Raw genomic sequence first — 18,968 nt, forward strand, 5'->3', positions numbered from 1 at the left:
ATAATTATTGTTAATTTCAATAATTTTATGGGTCATTTGGTAAAATAACATATTTTTTAAAGGCTTTTTTCATTATAGCCTAGTATTAATAATTTTTTGCAAAATAGTCTCTCATAATTTAGATAGCTAGTCGAAAATTTAGATAAGTGGTTGAAAAATTTAAACAGCCGGTTGAATTTTAGACAGAGGTCATTTTGCAAAAAATTATCAAAAGTAGGCCAGAGTGCAAAATCACTTAAAAAAAGAGAGGCCATTTTCACCAATTTCTCTAATTTTATTTTATATTGTTTTCATAATTAAAAAAAAAATTATAATCTTTTAGAAAAAAAACTTATTTTAACAAGTTTTTATATATTTTTGTTTAATTTTTTATTTAAATATTTAAAATATATATTATTTATATGAAAAAGAAAAAAAAATAGAAAAATGTACGCACAAGTTGAAAATATATATATATTAATTTTTAGGGTCATTTGGCAAAATGACCTATTTTTAAAGTTAATTTGTACTCTAGCCTAGTTGTAATAATTATTTACAAATTGACCTCTTATAATTTAGACAACTAGTCAAATTTTCGACAACCATTTTGCAAAAAATTATCAAAAGTAGGCCCGAGTGCAAAATCACTTAAAAAAAATACAATTTTCATCAATATTTCTAATTTTTAATAAAAATGGGTGTACTAAATAAATTTATTTGGGGTGCAAATAATATGACTATGTTTGACTTTTTTAGGAAATAAATATATTTTTTAAAGGGTTGGTAACCATTTGGTATCCTGTATTTTTGCAAAGTGTCATTTTGGTACCCTCTGTTTTCAATAATACTCATAATGTACCTTATATTTTAAAAATCGTACATATTTGGTACCCTAAACTCAAATTTAATTAATAAAATTTTACCAATTTAATCAAACTGCTATCAATTATATAAATTCCAATTTAAATTTAAATACTTAATTACATATAACTGATGACAGTTTGATTATATTGGCAAAATTTCATCTATTAAATCTGAGTCTAGGGTATCAAATATGTATAATTTTAAAATACAGGGTACCATATGAACATTATTAAAAATAGAGGGTACCAAAATAATACTTTGCAAAAATATAGAGTACCAAATGAGTAAATTCTTTTTTTTTTTAAATTTGGAAGTAAAAATATTTGATTTCATATTGTACGCCCTGATTTTCCCACGAGCTGAGATACGACCTAATCATGACTACCACGTGGACATCCCCAAGACCGGAGCTGCTATCATAGGATCCTACCTCCTTAGCTTGAGGTAACCCAAGGGTTCGCCAAGATTGTTTAAGGACTGAGTCTGGCCTCTGAAGGCCGCAGGTCGAGGTAAGCATCCAGCTCGTGGTACGAGCTAGAGTTGGAGCTGTGACCTTTTGTAAAGTCAACCACGCAAGGTAAACGTGCATATATCAGACATCACGTGTCTGATATATCCCTGACTTCTCGGACACGCAGCATGAACGTGCGTATTTAGACACCCACGACTGGGTTGGGCCGTGCGGCCCATTATCCCCTTACCTATTGATTTGACCACACTTATGTGTCAGGTTTACGAATTAATCATTGAATGTCACAGAGTTGACATGACAGGTAAGAAGGTCACGGGATGACCTTCTTACCAACTTCCAGGTGCCTTCTCCTATAAATATGGAGACCCTGGGAGTTACAAAGGGTTGGATTCTATTATGTAAAAAATACCCTGTAAAAGAATACCAGGCATATAGCAATAATATTGACTGGTGGAGTAGAAGGATTTTAACCTTTGAACCACCTAAAAAAACGTATTTTGTGTCACCATTCCATTTCCAAGATCATTCATCTATTTCGGTTCAACATAAGCACTAATCCCTTCCTCTTTCTTTTCTTAATTACCTGTTGGCGAAGAACCGCGTCAACACATATATATATATAACCAATTCCATATTTCTTTAAGGTGATATTTTAAAATAATTTACTAATTATTCATATCATATATAAATACAAAATTATTAAAGTATAAATATTTAACACATTGAAAAAAATAATTATAAATACAATATTCATATAAAGCACACCATACAAAAACTAGTTACAAAATAATCTGACACTTTTTTTCTTTTAAAAGTATTAACAAGGACAATTATAAAATGAGAAATTGGTGGAAATAGACCCCTTTTATAGTACATTTTGCACAATAACCTACTTTCAAAACATTTTAAGTAAATGGCCTCTTTTTTAAATGAGTGGGTATAATTTTACCCATTTACCCTTTCATTTACTTTGACAGAAATAAAATAAAAAAATATAAAACATCAAAAATCCCTAAAATCCACAAATCCCTAAATCCTAAAACTTTCTTCTGTTCCTCTCCTTCACGCACGGCGTCGGCACTCACGAAGGTCTTCTCCTTCACGGACGGCTCACGGCGACGCAGGTATGCGACCCGAGCAACCCATCCCTCCCTCTCCTCACTCACGGCAAGCCACCCTTCCTCATCTCCTTCAGTCACTCTTCTCCCTCCCTCCCTCCCGTCTCTCTGTTGCTCTCTCTCTCTCTATATATATATATATATGTTTATGTATTTGTTTGTTAATTGATGTTTTGTTTTACTGTTATATATATATGTGTTTATGTATTTGTTTGTTAATTGATGTTTTGTTTTATCTCTGTTACTCTCTATATATATATGTGTTTATGTATTTGTTTGTTATCTTCTCCCTCCCTCCCTCCCGTCTCTCTGTTGCTCTATATATATATATGTGTGTGTAGAGGTGATTTCCTACAATTGATTAGAGGGGCACCAGCAACCTGTCAATAACAAAAAGAAGAGAGACGAGAGTTCAATTGGGAGCACCGGTGGGGTGTCTGCCAAAGGGACTCCGACGCTCAAGTCAGTCGGGTTGTAACGAGAGCTAATAGAAAGTAATAAAATTAAGATATAAATAGTCGAAATGATGATGGATGGAGGAGTCGTAAAATGGTCAGAGTGACGGTGGCGATGACGGAGGAGTCAAGCGACTAGGTCAGGTCCAATCAAACTGGCTAATTAGTCTTGCTTGACTGGATTGCTCAGAAATAGAGTAGCCTTCGTTTCAATTAGAGAGTAAAGAAAGTTCAGTGATTATTTGATGCCTTTTCTCAATCTCTCATGGTCTTATTTATTGTCCTCCTTCTCGTTCCGTCCTCCTCCGTCTTTCTCATTCGTTTGACTCGCTCCAAGTGGTTTTATTCCGAGATTCTTGGCGAACGTGATGGGAGTCTTGACTGTTTCAAGGTCCCTGGCTGACTGAGTATATCCGAATTCGGGTCCGGGTATGGTTTTGGGTAATTGGATGGTACTTTGTATATGCGAGCCTATTTTACATGGGCTTTGGGCCTTCTTGGCTAGTTAGATAGCTTATTGGGCTGACTGGCTGCTTGTTGGACTATTATTTTTCAAGTATACGAATTTTGTCCACTACAGTGTGTGTTTATGTATTTGTTTGTTAATTGATGTTTTGTTTTGCTGTTATATATATGTGTTTATGTATTTGTTTGTTAATTGATGTTTTGTTTTATCTCTGTTACTCTCTTTATATATATATATGTGTTTATGTATTTGTTTGTTATCTCTCTGTTACTCTCTCTATATATATATGTGTCTTTATGTATTTGTTTTTTAATTGATGTTTTGTTTTATCTCTGTTACTCTCTCTATATATATGTGTGTTTATGTATTTGTTTGCTATCTCTCTGTTACTCTCTCTATATATATATGTGTGTTTATGTATTTGTTTTTTAATTGATGTTTTGTTTTACTGATTATCTCTCTGTTACTCCCTCTATATATATATATGTGTGTTTATGTATTTGTTTTTTAATTAATGTTTTGCTTTACTGATTATCTCTCTGTTACTCTCTCTCTATATATATGTGTTTATGTATTTGTTTTTTAATTGATGTTTTGTTTTACTGATTATCTCTCTGTTACTCTCTCTCTCTATATATATGTGTTTATGTATTTGATGTTTTCTTTTACTGATTATATAGAGTATTACCAAGTACTCTTTGTTTATCATTTATTTGTATTCTTGTGATGTAGATTCTTACTCTTTTGCAATTTGGAGGATATACACTTTTGAGGAACTCAAGTGACCTGTTCCTGAGTTTCAGGTTTGATACACAGCCAGTACTAAGGAAAAAAAATTTCTTGCAGCCTTGAAGGATTATGACTTATATGCATAACTCATTGATTTTTAGATTTCTTGCCCTTTACTGTTAATTTATGGTATGCATATATTAGGATAATAACAAACATTTGATGGCAGATTAGTTTGATTGCTCATCAGCTTAGATTTCTTGTCCTTTACTGTTAATTTATGGTATGCATATATTAGGATAATAACAAACACTTGATGGCAGATTAGTTTGATTGCTCATCAGCTTTTTTTCTGATTCCATAAGCAATATGGATTGGACTCGTTATTCCCTTCACCACCCTATCGACATCCATTAACATAGTTTCATTTTGAGCCCCTAAAATTTAAAATTTCATAATTTTGGCCCTCAAATTTTATTTATATTTACTATTTGGTCTCTATATGCATAGGATAACAAATATAGAACGTTATTTTAAATTTTGGTATAGGTCTAAAAATGACATATTATAGAGTAATAATTGAAGGTGAATATTGAGAATAATTGGCCTAGCTAGCTAGGGTAGAAGTAGTAGTAGGTTAACCCTGAATTGGTCCCCAACACTTAATGTGCTTGCTTATTGTAAAGTTGGGTCACGACAAGACAAGATTGACAAAACCCATATTATCCAGGGGTCTCCACCATCTCTATATATTCAAATTTCAAAAAATAAATAACATAAAATTACAAATATATATATATCATCTATTGGGTTATTGATTGGTTTCTTGCATGGAATTGTGATTTCTGAACAAATCAATTGGGTTATTTACTAGAATAGGCACAATGCATGAATGAATTTATTAGGATAGAGTATTTGTTTGTATGTTTTTCATTAGGAATATATGGTAGTGACAATAAGCTTTTGAGCATGGTTTGTGAACGGATTAAATTGGTTGACTCAGTTTTTGTAATAGGTACTTAATTTTGGACAGGTTAGTTGTAAAGTGTTTGTCTCATTCTTTATAATAGGTATTTAGTTTTGGACTGTCAAATTGTAAATTACTTGTCTCAGGTCTTGCTGAATATTTTTACAGGTAGTATTATTACAAGAAAAATGGTGTCTGGATGTTCAAGCACTTCATTAGTGGCATCTCCTAAAAAACAATCAATAAAGGAAGTAACAGAAAAGTCTCCAATGACATCGGCCTCTCCTCCAACTCAAGCAATAGAAGAAGCAATTAGAAAGTCTCCACAAAAATCATCTTCTCTTCCAATACATGCAAGAGAAGAGACAAATGAAAAATATTCATTGAAACCATCACCGCTATTGTCTAAGGTATATAAATAAATAATAGAATGATATCATTGTTGGATAAGTAAGAATAAGAATATATTTGATTCATAATGTTATAATTTTACAGGTGAAATCTTTAGACATACCATCACTAAGACCGATATTGATGGAGAATGAACATTTTACAAGTCGTGTATCTGTAGCCTACAGGATACAAGTGTTGAGGAATATACGATCACTACTTTGTTATGAAGATTTGGAAACATTCACAGCTTCTTGTTTTGGTCATCTTCTTAAACTAATCGATCTAGCGAAGAGTAGTGGACAGTTGATACATTTTCTTTTACAGAGGCGGGTACAAACTAATAAAGAAAATGAGTTATGGTTTGATATTGATAGTCAGCCTGTTATGTTTTCAATGCACGAGTTTGCATTGATTAGTGGCTTTAATTGCGAAAAATCCAATGACCCAAACTTGAGTAGTCTAAGAAAGGGTAATAGGCTTAAAAAAGAGTATTTTAGGGACATAGGACACATTACTCTTAAAGATTTGGAAACTATGTTTGTGGATATGAGTGAAGAAAATCTAGTAGGGGAGTTGAAAAAAAAGAAGAAATACATAAAGAAAAATCGGGATCATTTGAGACTTGCTTTGCTTTATTGTTTGGAAGGAGTAGTGCTTGCACATGAGCTTGCACAACCTATAAGGGAGGAAAACATGGGTATTGTTGAGGACTTTGATGTCTTTAACAAATATCCATGGGGTAGGTTATGTTATAATCTCACATTAGATGGTTTGAAGACGAATTTGAAGAAAAAGTCTGTTAAGTACCAAAATAAGGTTGGTGGGAAAAAAAGCAAAGAATCATACAAATTATATGGTTTTCCTTATATTTTTCAGGTTAGTTGTTTAATAATATATTTGAATGAATTTAAACATCAGTATCTTGTCTTTAGTTTGTCTAATTTATCTCTTTTGATTTTTGGTTTTTTAGGTTTGGATTTATGAAGCAATACTTTTACTTGGAAATTTATTTGCAAACCAAAAAGAAGGAAATGCGACTCCTCGTTGCTTACATTGGGAAGCAAAAGAGCCCGAATACAAAGAGATTAGTCAGGCATTGAAGCTTACTCATTCAAATGTAAGTCAAAATTACCATTTTGGTGATGCGTGAATTTAATTTTAATATGGGTAAGGTAAATTTAAGTCGTTATATGTTTGTTTGACAGATTGACGTACATCATATCCTCCATGCTTCTGAGTTAGAGAAGTGCCAACCATACATGAAGGATTTTGAGTTATTGAATGATAAAGCTGATGACTTGATTGATACCTTTGTTAAAAAACTTAAGGTTTGCAGTCCTGTTTTGAGTGAATACAATAAGGAAGAAGAGAAGGTTGATGTTTTAGATGATAAAAAAATGTGCCCTTCAGCTTCAAATGTCAATCCAAATCAGAATTCGGGCAATGTGATAAAGTTATGGGTTGATTTGGAGAAGAAAATGAACACTCGTTTTGATGAGTTGATGAAGCGACAAGATGAAATGGACTCCAAATTGGACTTGGTGTTATCAATGATGGTTCGTAGTTCTGGTTGTAAATCTAATCAACCTGAGTTTGAGTTGGAGGCCTAAACATAATGGCATAAAAGTTGATGGTGGTGAGTGCGGAGATGCATATAGCTATGTCACTCCACCTACTTTTAATGGTGATGATGTTGTTTGCAATAACGAAAATGAAGTTGAGGTCACATCTCCTCATCCTAGGCCAATGAGAAAAAGGAAACGTGCTCCTGCCCTGATGACACCATATACAGACCCAATAAAAAGGAGAAAATTTAGAAAAGGTGAAGGGTTCAAAGTTGATCCATTTCGCAAGATTGACGGGCACAAGGAAGAGGCTTTTATGAAGTGGTTCAATGAGAACAACACAAGGTACTTTAATTTAATATTTTTCCTTGCATTATGATTGTCTTTACAGGCCTAACACAATTTAAAAATTGATGTGTGTAGCATGTTAATTAACTGTGGAACCGGCAGCTACCAAAGGAAATACTTCGAACAGTTATTTACCCCAACAACATGGTTGTCTACTGATGTTAGTATAATTGTATTTTAATTTTACTTGTTCAAATATTATAAATGAAAGTTTTCTTACGCTACCCTTTAAAATGATATTACTAATGCAGCATATAGATAAGGCTTTATGGGGCATGAGAAAAAGGTCACAAAAGTATCATGACCTCTTTTATCAGAATGTCGCTATTCTTGATGAATTCTTTTCTCAATGGCTTTGCGGACATTGGGAGAAGTTCAATTTAGGTAAAAATTACAAGGACTTTGTATTTGATGATGTTTTTATTAAGTATGTTAATGGTGAGAAACCACTTAGAGGAAAGGCTTGGGAGAATGTTCACACACTTTACACACCACTAAATATCGAAGGAAAACATTGGGTATCTTTGGCAGTCAAGTTGGAGAAGTGGGAGATTGTAGTGTTTGATAGTAATATAAACCTCACACCTGATCGAAAATTCGTCAAACACTTGGAGCCTTTCCGGTGCATGCTACCGTACTTGCTTCGTCAAAGTGGTAAGTTTATGGGTCGTCTTCACAAAATTCCTAAGCCATTTACATGTCGAAGGTTGTGTGACATTCCTCAAGACCAATCCAGGTACTTCATCCGAACATTTGTATGTGATTTGATTAATTTTGAATGAGTTATATAATTGTAATTGCTTTATGCAGCGGAGATTGTGGAATATTTTCCATCAAGCATATCGAGTTTGACATGTGCGGGCTAAACATGAATTATGTTCACGATGACAATATTGTCTTCTTTCAGAAAAAAATGTCATGTGAAATCTACAATAGAGATTGGGATCCATAGTAAAGGAAAATCTGGAATTGTATTTTGTTTATGTATCAAACTCTTATAGTATGACTTGTATTGGATATTTATTAGCAAAGGCAATCGAATGATATTTTGTTTATGTATAAAACAGTTCTGGTATACCACAAATTGTTATAGACTACTTGTGTTGGATGTTTCTGTTTCAGACTTCTTTGTGTTATATTTCAACAACCTGTCTAAAAATTTCGACAGCTAGTCTAAAATTTCGACTGCTGTCTAAAACTTTCGACAGCTAGTCTGAAAATTCGACTGTTTGTCTAAAAATTTCGACAGCTAGTCTAAAATTTCGACTACCTGTCTAAAGCTTTCAACGACTAGTCTAAAATTTGGACTGCCTGTCTAAAGATTTCGACAGCTTGTCTAAAATTTCGACTGCCTGTCTAAAATGTTTGAAATGTCTAAAAAGGCTCCAATAACACAATAAAAGAACATATATCAAGGATTGAGTGGTAGATAATCTACTCATTACACATTTTTGACAATTAGCCATGAATTTCGACAACTTGTCTAACATTTTATAAAGTTAAACAAAACTTAATCTTTATGAGATTATGATGATTGCAGATTGAGTGGTACATATTTCAATCAAACTACTGTGATGATCAAGGATTTAGTGGTAGATAATCTATTGAGGTACTATTATGATGATTGTGTTTATAGTATTAGAACAACACTTTATCATGTCGAATTGGATCTTAATTCATTATATATTTTTGACAATTAGCCATGACTTTCGACAGCTAGTCTAAAATTTCGACTGCCTGTCTTAAAACTTTCGACAGCTAGTCTGAAATTTCGACTGCCTGTCTTAAAATGTTTGAAATGTCTAAAAAGGCTCCAATAACACAATAAAAGAACATATATCTCAATATCAAACCAAGTCCAAAATATGAAATCACACAATATTATCAAAACATTAAACATCAAACCAAGTCCAAAATAAATTGAAAAATAATCACTTCTTGCATGTGGTTTTGTTGTGCCCATAACATCCACAATTGGAACACTTCCGTTGCTTTTTTCCCCCATCAACATCAGAAACCTTACCCTTTACTTTCTTTGATGACGATTCAGGTGCAGAATTACTCTTCTCCTTTGGAAACTCTCCTCTCGAAGGAATTCGTTTATTCTTTGGTCTCCCTGGGGGAATTAACTTAACTGGTTTGATAACGACTTGAGACTTAACCTCTTCTGGAAGAAGCCATTCTATTTCAGGTGGTAAAGGGTAAATAGATTCTGCATAAGCCATCCTCCAAAATTCAGTCGTGTAGAATTTTGAGCATAGACTATAAACATCTACTCCACGATGCATTGCTGCAGCGATGCCATGAATACATGGAATCTTATCAATGTCAAACTCTCGACATGTACAAGAATGTTCCTCAATATTAACTAGACCGTCTAGTGGCTCACCTTTAACATGGAACTCACTTAGATTAATGGGTGTAACTCTCACGTACTTTGATTGTTTGTATCTTTGTCTCATTATATCTTCTGCGTCAACTATAAGTGGTGTTGGACAAGAATTTGCATTTGTCCTTCTCTCATAGAACCATCTGGAGAGTGTAGTGATAATTTCCTCCAATAAAGGAATGATGGGCCATTCTCGAGCTTCTCTAAAAACTTGGTTCAATGACTCAGAATTGTTGGTGGTCATGATGTTGTATCGATTACCATGGAAATGACATCTGGACCAGCTTTCAAAAGATGCATTCTTCAGGTATGTTGCCAGACTTGGTTTTTTTGTAGAAATCTCAGCAAATAACTTTGTGAACTCTGAAACTCTGTACGCTTTTGCCGTCTTCTCATACAACTTTTTCAAACCTTTACCACTAAATTTTGTCTTTATATTTTGTCCAAGATGCCACATACAAGCTCCGTGGTAAGCATTTTTATATACATTTCGAACTCCCTTTATAATGCTTTTGTGTCTATCAGATATAAACACTAAATCAGTAGTATCAGGCACTTGATCTCGTAAGCATGTCAAAAACCAATTCCAAGATGCATCATTCTCAGAATCAACAATACCAAAAGCAAGAGGATAAATTTGAAAATTTCCATCTTGTGCAGTTGCAATGAGTAAATTTCCTCCAAATTTGTTTTTCAAATGAGTTCCATCAATAGATATAACTTTTCTCATGTAACGAAAACCTCTAATGGATACTCCCAAAGACAAAAATAAATATTTGAATTTCTGTTCTTCATCAACAATTAATCTAGTGTACGTACCAGGATTAGACTTTTGGACCATGTACAAGTAAGATGGGAGTTTTGGATAACTGTTTGCCGCTAAACCCCTTATAAGTTCATGTGCGCACTTTCTTGCCTTCCAATAACTACACTTTACACCAAGATTCTTGTTCATCTCATTAACTATTTGTGCTGGATTTGGACCTTTTTTTACACCTTCATATCTCGCTTTCAAGTGCTCTGCAATAATAGAACAAGTTGCTTGCCGATGATGATTTTGTCGCATTTCTAAAGAACAAGTGTGTTCATTACAATGCTTGCGAATAACAAACAAACATGTTGCACATGTCTTTGTCGCACGAATTCTCCACTTACAATTGGGGTCAACACAAACCAAAACCACTAATTTCTTATTTGATTTTTTCACTTTGAATTCAAAGTTTCGTCGTATAGCAAGCATGTGTACTTTCATCTTCAACTCTTTCTTATCCACAAAATATTGACCAACACAAAAAACATCTTCATCAATACTTGTTGCATTTGAGCTTGGTGTACTACTAACATGACTTATTTCATTACAATGATCACTAGGGGATACACGAGGAAGTGGTAAATGGTTATCTTCAAGAGTGTGAGGTGCAGAACTAGCATCAGGAACATTACATATGTATGCATCGTCAAAGGAATCATCAAAAGTTCTATTTTCAAGACATGGGACATTCAAATTTACCTTAACAAAACCATCATCAATATTGTTTCTTTCCCCATCATCATCATCATCATCATCATCATCCTCGTTGTCGTTGTCGTTGTCATCATCGTCATCATCTAAATCAACATTGTTATCATCGTTTAAACCAGCATCATCAAAATCATCATCAGTAGAAATGTTTGCAATAGAATCAATATTTGTAGTAGAATCAATATTAGTAACAAGTTTATCCTTAATGAGCATATTTTCCATCTTCTTGATCAAACCCACACATAACGGAACCAAATCGCGCTCTTGCCATGTAAAGAAACTAACAATGTCTCTACTATTTTTTATTGTAATTGGTTCAATCTCCACCATTGTCGTTATCTTGTAAGTTAATTCTATATCGAAGAGGTTGCGATCGATTTCTGTAACTTCATAAATATGTTCAACTAACTCCTCATAAGTTAGGTTAGTTTGTACCAAACTTGATCTTGATCGTGAGCCATTTGAAATCCATTTCCACGAGTCCTCATTCTTTTTCCACATTCCATCACATAATATTACAATATTTTTGAAAGACATCTGAAAATAATAATACAATAAACAAATATAAATTATTGATATTACTTTGATTAAAAAGTTATATAAAAAAATGAAAATCAAGTTGAAAAATCTAGAAATTCGACAACCTGTCTGAAAATTAGAGAACCTGTCTGATAATTCGACAACCCGTCTAAAAATTAGACTACCTGTCTAAATTTTAGACAAGTGGTCTAAAATTTAGACAGGTGGTCGAAAAAATACGACTACTGGTCTAAAATTTAGACAACTGGTCTAAAATTTAGACTCCTTGTCGAAAAATTAGACAAGCTGTCGAAAAATTATGGATTTTTCTATCTCGAAAATAACCGAAACCACCATTAATTTTTTCAGATTTTCAAGCTTTAACCTCCATAAAACTCCAGAAATAAACCTAAATCCTTACTTATACTTTCAACATACTAAAACAATCATTTTGCATTTTAAATCTACAAAAACAATATAAAAAATCTCATATTTTATAAAAATAAAAAAAGCTTTATAAACCAACCTTTTGAATGAGTGGTGGCTGGATTTGTAAAGAAATTGTGGCAGTTGGTGATGAACAGTGTTCGCCGGCGGTAGGGGGCGGCGGTGGTGGTGGTGGTGGTGGTTGGGGGGGGGGGGGGGATTATTATGGGTGGTTGTGGATGGGTGTGGGTGGATGGGTGCGAGGAAGGAGATGATAGTTATTATTAGGGTTTTTATTTTTATTTATTATTATTTTATTTTAAGGGTAAAATGGGTAATATAAAAAGTTCATTAATAAAAAAGGTTATTTAGCTCAAAACTATTGAAACTATGCCATAGTGCAAATTGCACTATCAAAAGAGACCATTTTGCCAAGGGCCCCTCATAAAATACTATTTTAATTATTATGCACCTAATACCTTCAAGCAATTAAAATCTAGCAAATACAACCGTACGGTTGCGTCCATTTTGTACACCTGCACCAAAGTCGAACTCTCTCAATATATATATAACATATATAATTTTTAAATTAAAAAAAATTATATGAATAAAAATACAGTATATTTAATTTTTTTATATTATTAAAATAAAAAAAAATGCTTAAACTAATTAATATGCAAATGATATAGTACACGTTTGTAAAAAAAAATATGATATAGTACAAGTTTCGGTGGTATCCTCAACGTAATTTAAAAAAAACAAAAACATTTATGTTAATTTATTAAAATAATATATTTAATATTAGTTAACTAATTAAAAAATAAAGAATAAAATACCGATAGACCCACCTCAAAAAATATCTGAATAGATCATAACAATATATATTTTTTAATATTTGATGGTGTGTGCATACTGCCAATTTATTTTTATCCTCGGGGAAAAATAAAAAACTCAATAACATATATTCCAACAGGCATGAAATCCAAACCGTCCACTCCATCGCGTCTTTTGATCCAACGACGCTGCTACTTGAAGCTCGGAGAGTCGACATGGTACAACGTGGGAGGGCATTTTCGTAAAATCAACTAAAACAGCCACAAATCCCAGCAGCATGGCACAGCCGTAATTCAATACAACGGATGGGGGCAAAAGCGTCAATCCAGTGACCGGCGAGAAGGGCGAATCACGGAACTGGATATTCGAATATCCAAAAGGAATAATTCGATTATATTCTCCGATTCCAGCTTCGATCAGTACACCACCGCCGCCTACAAAGGAATGAGGACCCACCCACCTCCAATTTGGAGTACGGAGACTGACGTGTCAACATCAACGGCCGATTTTCACGTAGTAGATCGATCAATCTCAGGTGGACACGTGGCATCGCCATGCTCGAAGTCTGTGGTGAATGCAAGTCCATATCCGGTCTCAGGAAAGGACAATTTATGGGCTTTTTTTGAGAAAGACCCAGGAAGTTTCATAGTTTCTGGCTTTTATTGATTGTTATCTCATTATTTGGGGCCATTAGCTCTCTCCCAAACTCTATCATCTTGTTCTTTTTGCATTCCTTCATTCATATAAACGCAAGGCCACTTTTTTTTAATATATAAATTTGTTTGTTTCCTGAATTATTTTTCATTTTTCATTACGTGTGTGGCAGTGATAATTACAGGTATTAATTCTCACAAGAACAGAAGGGATTTTTATTTTTATTTTTTAGTGAAGAGTTGCCTAATCCTACCCCATCGATTAGTGAATAATAATTAAAAAAAATAGTTTGCTTGGTATAGATAGTTCACAATTTTATGTCCCTTCCTTGTTATGAAAATGATTTTGAAAGCTAGTACATCTAAATCTAATACAAGTAGACAGAAGTAGTAGTCTTTCTCTTTTTTCTTATCCTTAGTGTCGTATTTGCTTGCTGTAACGGATGAAGAGTTTGTAGCTATTCTCATTCCCAATGACATGATTTTGTGTTCAAACCAAAACATCACCATCCATCGTTAACTTTATTAATTTTGGATTAGTGATTAAGTTTGCCAAAAATTACTGTATATTTTCATATTCTTGTTGTGATATGAGTTCTTGCTTTGGCCTTTTAATTAAAGCATTTGGCATATGGAATTTTAAGTGGAGATGTCACAGATGTGTGTGTGCGTGTCCCTTAATAGTAAGTAAATACTAGTCTCACAAAAATGAAAAAGGCTGTTCTTTTGTTGTCTATTTTGACTACCGGGTCCCACTAAATGTGCCAAGTTTGATTTCTCTTTTTCTTCTATTCTTTGAGTTTATGTAGAAAATTATTCTGTCTACCAAAGTAGATATTTCTTCTTTCATACAACAGATATAAGTTTTCCACTGGAATGGTGCAACAAGTTGACTGAATTCTTAGTTCATTAACAGTACAGTCATAGATGAATGTAATCATGAATAGATGAAATTTTTATTGGTTTTTGAATATGACGCAAAATTTTGTACAAAAATGTACAGAGGTAAAATACAAACACACAACTCTCAATCCCCAACACCCTTTTGTTTTGTCCATCTTCCACTGGAATTTTCCCTCTGGCAGAAAGTAAAATCAAGGAGAAGGCTAAAAAAATCCTCTCCATGTACATTACAAATTATCTTTTTTCTTCTTTCATTTTACAAGGAATCATTCACAAGAGCAACACATATTTACAATTGCTCGCACATAAACAAATGTTACAAATCACTCTTCGTTACATCAAACCTCTTCAATGGGAGAAGGTGAAGATCTCGTTGTGGGAGACCCTCCTTGCGATCTTGCTTCCGCAATCTTCTCAGTCACCTCACTCACAACAAGCCTAGTAAGAAACAATCCTGCAATCAGGGCTGCTCCCATCAGCATTGTGAAAACTAAGCTCCAGCTCGTAGTAGAAATGTAGCCAGTTAACAGGGGTCCAATTGCAGCCCCAACCGAACCTGTTCCATCTATGATTGCTGTTACAGTTGCAAGTGCTCGCGAATTCCCTTTCAACGAGCTATGTGTACCGAGGTCAGCTGATACTGCTGTTGTTATAAGAGCATAGGGCCCATTCACAAACATGCCCGTTATGAACATGAAGACAATGTTTAGAGTTAAAGACAAATGTCCATAGCTTCTGTAGAAGAAGAGAGCTGGAATGGCACAGTACATGAAACTCGCTGCTGTTATTGCTCTTGCGTTAAGGCGATCAGAAATGTGACCGGCTAGGATTCCTCCAACCACACCTCCAACATCAAACAATGTAGACAAGTTTCCAGCAGTCTCACTGGATAAGTACTTGCCATCTATAGCTGCAAAATGCAACATTGTAAAGTGAGTGATGAACATGATGTTAAGAGTAATATGTTACTAAAAGGAATTACATCAACATACAAGGAGAAGATGATCATAATTACCTGTGTGGCTAATGTAGAAAGGAAGCCAATACAGAAATGTATAAGCGACCAATTTGGCAAAGAAGAGGCAAAGAGCAAAAGGAGCAACTCCTGGAATTTTCCACGCCTCTATGAATCCTACAGCTTTGTCATCCCCTTCTCTCTCTGACCTCAACAATGGTACCTCCAGTGCCTCCCCTATTTTCAATGGCTGCTGTGGTTCTTCTTCATCAGCTCCTACGGCCTCAGGACTCACCGGTAAGAAGAAGAAAACTACCAAGCCAACAAATGCTATTAACATACCAGGCACAACAAAGGACCAGCCCCATCCATAGCTCAATAAAGCAGAAGCTACCAAAGAACCAGTGATGTTTCCAATGGATGTGTGAGCATTCCATATTCCCATTATAAGGCCTCTCTTCTTTTTCCCAAACCATTTACCGACCACCGCAACAACTGAAGGCCATCCAGTTGATTGGAATAGACCAGCAGCCATTTGAACTATAAGGAAGTAGTAAAAGCTATGGATGTTTCCCCAATAACCAATACCGAAGAGGGATGTGAACACACCTGTTCCTATCATTCCCACAGTTAAAAAGATCCTTAGATCCAATCTATCCCCAAGATGTCCAGAAAAATACATTCCCATGGCATAAACTGCGAGGAACGCCACATCGAGTTCCCCAAGAAGCTCCGTTCCATCTGATCCGCTAAACGGTGCCCAGCCATCTCCAAGAGCCCAGGAAAGCTTTCTGCTTTCTGGTGGAGCATCAAGGTATGTTATCCTCCACGGTGCAAACTTCAAGCCCAAACTTGATGACTGGGGATCAAGGGAACTCTTCACAACACTCGTAGTTTTCCTGGCAGCGTGGTAGCTAGCGTATGCCAAAAATGTCACAATCAGAACAATTACTTGGTGGGTTTTAAAGGAAACTGGGGACCTTTTTATGTACTCCACAAACTTAATTCCTGCAGGCTTGTTGCAAGTTTCCTCAGGTGCAGTCTCAGTCAATGAACTCATGTTCTATATTTTTGCTTCCTATTATACACCAAATTCAAAATCTTCAAGCTGCAAAAGGGGGAAAAAACTGTAGTTATAGCATAGATCATGTGTAAAATGCAGCTCCGGTCAAAAAGGGAGAAAAGCTATAGTCATAGCATAGATCATATGCAAAATGCAGCTCAGGTACTGTCATTTTTATTTTTATGAAAATTGATAAAAGATTTATAAAATATCTATGAGTAATTAATTTATCAATTTTTCCTCATCTGGGTAGAAAGTATTGTATACAAAAACTTCCGAAAAAGTAAAAAAGCACGTTAATTTAGAAGTGTGTATTATCTCCCAAAAATAAATGAAAGCCAAGAACAGAAATGGTATTTATATATACTAAACGCCACGAAGATAAGTTTTCAACTCACATCCCATCTGACCAGAAAAAATATTCAATTCAATTAGACAAAATCTAACTCGAAAAGCAACCGAACGGAAAACGTATATAAATATATGACGAAAATAAAACAAGATAATTTATTTCAATTACAAAGTCAACAAAACAGAAATTTTGCCACCATAATACTGAACTACACGACTCAATCACCGACGAATATGTACAGAAAGTACAAATAAAAAAAATCAATAATAACTCATATGTATCAATTTTCTGAACGAGGTTTAAAAAAACTGGAGAAACTTGAATTAGCTACACGAGCAAAATCAAACAGAGTCATCCATAAAAAGTTAAAATTACACCAGAACTCAAATTTTATTGCTATAAAAAAACTATCCATGAACTAAAACCAAGAAAAAAGGAAATTAGACGTTAGATAACATGATGATTATAAAAAGTACCTATAATCTCTTCTTGGATTAGCTGAGAATGAGCGCAGTTCTGGTTCTTTATTGGTTGACCCCTGAGATTCAGTGTGGGCGTTGCAATAAGCTAAGCAAGAGTAATAATATATATATATATATAGAGAGAGAGAGAGAGATGATTGAGTTCGGGAAATGCAGAAATGGATATTCGAATATCCAAGAAGAATTATTCTTAACGTGCAGCATGTATTCTCTTCTCTAACTCCTCCTGCTCTACGTCATCAAGTAGGGGATGGGACCCACCGCCTCCAATTTGGAGTACGAAGAAGCTGACGTGTCCATATCTAGGAAGTGATGGTTATTCATTCATTAGTCAATCTCCGGTTGACACGTGGCGTCACCATGATTGACTCTGTGACTGTGTCCGTGGTGAATTGAATTTGAAATTATATTTTTGTGTCTTTGTGGTGTGCTTCCTAGGATTGGAGAAAATAAAGTAAATGTTCATCCTAGGGGCGATTTTGAGAAAGAACCAACCAAACCAAGTTTCACTATTTCCTTTCCATTTAATTGATTTGATATAGCCGCCAATATTGCTGGTTTCTTTCTATATCCATTTTATGATTTTTAATTTTTTTAAAAAATATATCTCTATTTATAATTTAAAAAATTTATCATATCTGACCAATAATATTACATAATGTAAGACTAAATGTATCTCTCGACTTATTTATTTGTTAAAAATTGCAAAAATAATATTATGTTTTTTAATCTAAAAAAAATATTCATGCTTCGTACAAAAACAACTTAACATAAATATGAGAATGGTAACCAAACTTTAAATATATATGAACAAAAAAATAATTAAGCCAAATATGATAATACACGCTTGATACAAAAATATAAATATGAAATTCTCATAAACTAACAAACCAGATTCCTATTTTTTCCAATAAAGAAAAAGATTTCAACATATGTTAATATTCATTTACTAACATAACCAGATACTGAAACAACACTAAAAATTATGTTGTGCTATATTGCAGATATGGAGTCCATAATGACATTGATTCGTTTTAGAGGAAAATGGACAGATAGATATCAGTATGATGACTACACCATGACTGGACTGATAATATCAACAAATTGTTCTCTAAACAATTTGGTTCATTTAGTGAAAACTGAGATAAAATGCAATATTCAAAATATTGAGCTGAGTTACCAGTTATCACCAGGTATGCCACCAATGAAATTACTCACTGACAATTCAATCCTATTCTACATTGAGCTGAAAAAGAAGCAAAATGAAGTAACTGAGCTACCACTATGCATCACCACTTTTGATCAAACAATAGTTGAAACTATTCAACACAATACATATGAAGAAGAAACACAAAAACAGAACACGGATTTAGAAAGGCTAGTTCTTCAACTAAACAACGAGTAATCAGCTACAGATTTACAATATGACGAAACAACCTACACGAGAAATAACCAGGTACAAACCTTCTCAAATATTACAGACATAGCTGATAATGTAGCAGATTTTATCATAG

General features: G+C 34.0%; 3 protein-coding genes across 3 annotated transcripts; 1 reads left to right on the forward strand and 2 right to left on the reverse strand.

The window, feature by feature from the left end:
- The first annotated feature begins 5,167 nt into the window (after positions 1-5,167).
- Positions 5,168-7,053, forward strand: LOC133795754 (uncharacterized). Its single transcript, XM_062233209.1, has 4 exons — positions 5,168-5,460; positions 5,546-6,319; positions 6,414-6,560; positions 6,649-7,053. Exons 1-4 carry the CDS (start codon positions 5,239-5,241, stop codon positions 7,051-7,053), a joined length of 1,548 nt encoding a protein of 515 aa, XP_062089193.1. The 5' UTR covers positions 5,168-5,238.
- Positions 7,054-9,287: 2,234 nt separating this feature from the next.
- On the reverse strand, positions 9,288-11,489 carry LOC133795755 (uncharacterized). Its single transcript, XM_062233210.1, has one exon. It carries the CDS (start codon positions 11,487-11,489, stop codon positions 9,288-9,290), a length of 2,202 nt encoding a protein of 733 aa, XP_062089194.1.
- Positions 11,490-14,633: 3,144 nt separating this feature from the next.
- Positions 14,634-17,586, reverse strand: LOC133798022 (putative glycerol-3-phosphate transporter 1). Its single transcript, XM_062236190.1, has 3 exons — positions 17,449-17,586; positions 15,618-16,665; positions 14,634-15,512 (listed from the first exon to the last, which is right to left on the reverse strand). Exons 2-3 carry the CDS (start codon positions 16,615-16,617, stop codon positions 14,941-14,943), a joined length of 1,572 nt encoding a protein of 523 aa, XP_062092174.1. The 5' UTR covers positions 16,618-16,665; positions 17,449-17,586; the 3' UTR covers positions 14,634-14,940.
- Between the last annotated feature and the right edge of the window lie 1,382 nt (positions 17,587-18,968).

This window comes from Humulus lupulus, chromosome 8, assembly GCF_963169125.1.
Source record: "Humulus lupulus chromosome 8, drHumLupu1.1, whole genome shotgun sequence".
Lineage (NCBI taxonomy): Eukaryota > Viridiplantae > Streptophyta > Magnoliopsida > Rosales > Cannabaceae > Humulus > Humulus lupulus.